Below are 6048 nucleotides of genomic sequence, written 5' to 3' on the forward strand. Positions count from 1 at the left end.
AATTTTTAATTATCAAAGCTACATTAGCGCCTCTTGCAACGACTCTCAGAAACAATACCGTTTGTCGCTTTTTCAGATTATCGATGATTGTAGTTTTTCCATCATATTTTCCAAGTGTTTTTGTTAAAATTAGGTTTAAATAGAAAAAAAAAACACCCCTAAGCAACATGAGAGAATTACGTGAAAATCTCTGTATTATAGTCGAGTGTTTAGTGAAGTTTTAATGATACAAAACTAAAGTAGAGACGCCAGTGATTATTTTGGAAAAATCATAACAAAGGGGAATATTTTCCTTCTGCTAAGGGAAAATAGCATATTTTTTTTTCTTTTAATGAACTAAAGTGATAAAAAAAAAACAAGAGAGATTGATAAAAATTAGAGCAGTATTAAAATTCTATAAATGGCCCTTTTATTTACGAGCATGTGGGACTCAACAATGTTCCTGAGCACTCTAACCCCTAAATTTTATGTTGCTCTCACCGGAACATCATCATTAATTTCAGGACTTATTTTAATTTTTGAGTGGTGGTATTTCAGAAAGTATGGAACTTCATTCATTGAACAAGTTTCTTTAAATCACATATCACCGTGGATCGGTGGTGGAGACACATCAAGTGATGGAAATAATTCCAGGTAGTGTTTTTTTTTTTTTTACAACAATTTTTCAACTATCAGGACTCGAATTATACGATTTTTTTCGACTTATTTTAATAAGCTGACACTTTTCCCTTTTTTTAAAAACATTTTTTACATTATTTTTAAATAAAAAATGTTTTTCTTTTTGTTATACAATGCAGATCTTTATTTCAATTCTTTAACAAATTTTTTACCAAAATTCTCTAAATTAATTATTTTCAATAATTTTAATGAAATTTTTCACAAATTCAATTATCTTAAACTAATTTCCATATAATAATATTATGAAATTCAATAATTGTTTAAAATTTTCCAAAATTTTCTAAAATTTAATAATTTCAATTATAACTCTTCTTAATGATTTTTATAATATTCTTCGAAAACTGAATTATTTGAAAGAATTTTTGATAATTATAAATTTAAAGTTCAATTTATGCCCTTTAATTTATAATAAATTCTTCATTAACAAAAATCACGAAAAATTTAAATTAAAAATCACTTGAAGTTCAATTATTTTCAATTCTTTAAAATTTAATTATTGTCTGAAAATTTGAAATTATTTTTGAAAAATATCAACTGTAACTCTTCCAAAATTCAAAATATTTTTAATAATTTTAATATTTCTTTAAAAATTCTACAGCAGTTTTAATTTGCAAAAAAATGTATTTCAAATTTTGCAAATTCAATTATTTAAAAAAAAAAATTTTATTTAAAAATCTGAAAACCTTAATTATTATCCGAAATTTTTTTTTACCACTAAAAACTATGCGAAAATTTTTATTTCGAATAAATTGCACATCAAAAATTAAAATTTTGAAAATTTTTCTTAGTTTGATTCAAATTAAAATTTGAAATATTCCAAATAAATTTTCTTGATAATATTCTTTTTAAGTAATTAATTAAATGAATTTAATATCCAATAACATTAGTTAGAATAAAGTAAAATATTTATTGACTAATTAAATTTAATTAAAATAAAAAATCGAGAATAATCGAATAAAAAGTCGATCCAAGGTCTGAACTACTTGCTATTTTCTCAAAATTTTTATTAAATTAAATTTATATTATAAAAAAATTGCGGATTTGATTAAATTCAAAATTTTTTTTATTAATTTTTGATACTGATTAATAATATTTTTCAGCATAAACAGTACAAATTCCTCGAATCAACAAAATGTACCTGAATGCAAAGTATGGCGAAATCCAATAAATCTTTTTCGAGGCGCCGAATACCAAAGGTTCTATTGGGCAACAAATAAAGAGCCCTTGACTTATTACGATATGAATTTATCGGCGCAGGATCATCAAACATTTTTCACATGCGAAGGCGATAATGGAAAAGCTGAATATGAAATAATGCAAACAGCATGGAGAGAACGTAATCCAATGGTGCGAATTAAAGCAGCTCACACGGCACTTGAACATAATCCGGATTGTGCACCGGCTTATATTCTGTTAGCCGAGGAGGAGGCAACGACAATTCTTGAGGCGGAGAAAATTCTTAAACAAGCGTTAAAAGTTGCTGAGAATAATTATCGTAAATCACAAAATACACAGCATCAAGGTTCGATAGCCGAGGCAATTCATAGGCGAGATACAAATGTTTTGATTTACATTAAACGAAGACTCGCGATGTGCGCGAGAAAATTGGGAAAATTAAAAGAGGCGGTGAAAATGTTTCGCGATTTAACCAAGGAGGTGCCGCCAATTATGAATGTATTAAATATTCATGAAAATCTCATTGAGGCATTGCTTGAGATGCAAGCCTATGCGGACGTTCAAGCGGTTTTAGCAAAATATGACGATATAAGTTTACCAAAATCGGCGACAATTTGTTATACGGCCGCTTTATTGAAAGCGAGACTTGTTGCTGATAAATTTTCCCCTGATATCGCCAGTAAACGAGGATTAACCACATCGGAAATGTCGGCTGTTGAAGCTATTCACAGGTATAATTATTATTATTTAACATTTTTATTCAATTAAAAATTAAATTACTTACTGAAATTTCTGTTGAATTTAAATATTTAGTGAAAATTTAGTTTATTAATTTGTTATTTAACAGAATTTCCAGGGTGGCGATATGACCAGGAATTTCAATTGTGACCAGTAAATTTATAGTTAAACTGGAAATTTTTCAGATATTCTAAAAATTTATATTGTCTATTACATCTTGTAGCATTAATTTCTCAGAAAAATGTATTTTTAAAATAAGTATCTAATTATTTTTTTATAGTAGTGCATTATTAAAATTTGAAGAATTAATATTAAAAAATAGTTATGATTTTTTTTTAGAAAAATGGTAATTTTTTGTTTGAGAAAATTAAATTATTTACAAAATTTTGATTGGGAACAACAGAAAATTGACCGGGAATTTATAATCATAGAAATTATCGCCACCCTGATTTCTATTCAATCTTTTCAATTCTTAATATAATTTTTTTCCATTTAATTTTGTTGGAAAATCCGGCCTCGGAGTACACTATTTTTTCTGATTTTTTTTTTGTAATTACTATTTTTTTCGACTTATTTGAATAAGATTCGACTTTTTCTACTTTTTTTTACAAAATTTTGAAATAAAATACGTATTTTTTAGTATATAATGCAAATCTTGTTTATTTCAATTATTTAACAAATTTTTAACTAAAATTTTTCTCGAAATTAATTATTTTTAATAATTTTAATAAAATTCTTCACAAATTCAATTATTTTGCAATTAAAAATTTTATGAAATTCAAGAATTTAAAAGAAAATCAAAAATTTCAATTTAAAACCTTTTAATATTTATTATTTTTAAAATTTTCCATCTAAAATTTCTTCAAATATAATAATTTTAATTATTACTCTTATGAAATTCAATTACTTTTAATAATTTTTATAATATTCTTTTAAGATTTAATTACTTGAAAGCATTTTTCAACTAAAAAAAATTTTGAAATTGAATTTTTGTCTCTAATTTCAAAAACCTACAAATTCATCAATAATTGAAATAAAAAAAATTCAATTATTTCTAAAAACTTCAACTATAACTCTTCTAAAGTTGAATTATTTTTAATAATTTTAATATTTCTTTAAAAATTAAATTATTTAAAAAAGTTTTAAATAGAAACTCTAAAATCGAATTGTTGTCAGAATTTTTTTTAAAAGAAATTTGTCCTACTTAACTAAAATTTTAAAAATTTACATCTTCAATTCTAAAATATGTGTAATAAATTTTCTTGATAATATTCCTATAAAATTATTCTTGTTAGGAAATTAATAATAATAATAATTTTTAGTTGTTCAAAAAGATTTAAAAAGTTCTTTTTCAAAAGATTTTAAATTGAAATTGTTATTTGCTGAAAATTTTTTCAATTTCTGTGAATAATAAAATTTTACAGAATTTTGAATTAAAAAATGAAAATTGATTTTTTGAAAAATCTGATGGAAATTATTATTAATTATTAAATTATGAAGTTTCGATTTTTTGGAAATAATTGATTTTGAAGTAAAATTTTTTGTAATTTTATTTGCTGAAAATATTATTTTTTTTTATTTTTCGAAATTTGAAACAATTATTGAATTTTTTAAAATATTTAACTGAAGAATATTTTCTGATAATTGAATTTTTGAATAATTAGTAAAATAATTAAAATAAAGATTTAAATTGTATACTAAAAAAGACGGTATTTTTTTTTTAATTTTGTAAAAAATTTAACAAAAAGTTGCATTTTTGAAAAAAAAAGTTGGAAAAAAACGTACAAACCGAATTCTGTTTCTTGAAAAAAAAAAAATTTTTTAACGTTAAAATAGGTAAACAATTTTATCATAATTCATCTTAAATTTTAATTTTCAAAAAATTCGTAAATCTTGAAAAATGGTATTTTTTTATAATTTTAGAAAAAAGTCAGTGATTTCACCAAGTTAACTAAATTCTCGTCATTTGTCCTGTTTTTAAGGTTGGACGGACACTATTTTAATAAATAAATCAAACTAATAATGAAATTAATAACTAAGGAATAAAAAAAAAAAAATGTCATCGATAATAATTTCTATTTACAGAGCAGTGGAATTCAATCCTCACGTTCCCAAGTACCTTTTGGAAATGAAACCATTAATATTGCCGCCTGAACATGTTTTAAAACGTGGCGACTCTGAGGCAATTGCTTATGCGTTCTTTCATCTTTCACACTGGAAACAAATGGAGGGAGCATTAAATTTACTGCATTGCACGTGGGAGGGCACATTTAGAATGTTACCCTATCCATTGGAACGTGGACATTTATTTTATCCCTATCCAACATGCACAGAATGTGCTGATCGTGAACTATTGCCAGCGTTTCACGATGTCAGTGTCTATCCAAAAAAAGAGTTACCATTTTTTATTTTATTCACCGCCGGTTTGTGCTCGTTCACTGCATTGGTAGCACTCTTGATACATCAATATCCAGACACAATGGGTGTCGTTGCACGTGCAATGCTCGCCTGGTTTTCTCTTCCATTTTACTATGTAATGGATAAACTCGAGACAGTTTTGCCCTCGAATCTTCTACAACAACTTTCAAGAATATAAAAGATCTTTACAAAGAAAAAAGATCCAAAATCTATTGTGATATTTGTAGTACGATTTCTTTATTTTCAAAAAAAAAAATTATTAATTAACAAACTAATTTTTTAATAACAATTCATTATTAATTGTTGATAAATTGATTGTTAATTAATAATTATAATCTATGTGAGAATACGGATGACATTCTTTATTAGAGATTACAAGAAAAAAAAAAGTTAAGTTATATTAAACAAATTGTTTTTTATTTTGTATCTACATTTTTGAAATGTAGTCACAAGATTGTTTGAAAGCTGAATGAACAATGAAAAAATGAATTCCATATTTTATTTTATTCAGGACTGATAATACTCTTGTATTTATTATTATTATTATTATTTCTATTATTTTTATTATTTATGAGCGAGTTAAGTCAATCATAATTCCATCAAAGAAAAAATTGTACAAATAAAAAAAATCCATGTGAAAAATATTCTTATTTTTTTTAATTTCCAATATGACTACCTAACCGAGAGAACTGGGAAAAAGTCGGCACTGAAATTTTACACCGGGAGATTTTTTCAACACCCCGTTTACGAGATATGAATTTTTCAAAATTAATGATTTTTTATTTTTAAATAATCATAACTTTTTTTTATAAATATGCATCAATTTTAAGATTTTGTTTTTTAAATGTGTGTTTTTAACTGAATTTTTCAAAAATTTCATGCAAAAATTTATACAATTAAAATTCACTATATTTTTTTGTAATTCAAATGATAAAATTTTGTTTTTAAAACTTTTTGTATTCTTCCATTTCTTTTTTTTTCAAAAAAACTACTTCCTTTTACAAAAATTTTAAGTCTGGTCTGGTCGTGGGAAAACGA

At 24.2% G+C, this 6048-nt stretch overlaps 1 protein-coding gene across 1 annotated transcript; it reads left to right on the top strand.

Annotated features, from left to right (window-relative positions):
• The first annotated feature begins 37 nt into the window (after positions 1 to 37).
• LOC127285946 (protein ST7 homolog) lies at positions 38 to 5535 on the top strand. Its single transcript, XM_051312174.1, has 3 exons — positions 38 to 633; positions 1779 to 2585; positions 4678 to 5535. Exons 1-3 carry the CDS (start codon positions 401 to 403, stop codon positions 5186 to 5188), a joined length of 1551 nt encoding a protein of 516 aa, XP_051168131.1. The 5' UTR covers positions 38 to 400; the 3' UTR covers positions 5189 to 5535.
• Positions 5536 to 6048: the final 513 nt, after the last annotated feature.

Source organism: Leptopilina boulardi, unplaced genomic scaffold (assembly GCF_019393585.1).
Source record: "Leptopilina boulardi isolate dan_hultmark-lab unplaced genomic scaffold, ZJU_Lbou_2.1 LbouV2_342, whole genome shotgun sequence".
Classification (NCBI taxonomy): Eukaryota; Metazoa; Arthropoda; class Insecta; order Hymenoptera; family Figitidae; genus Leptopilina; species Leptopilina boulardi.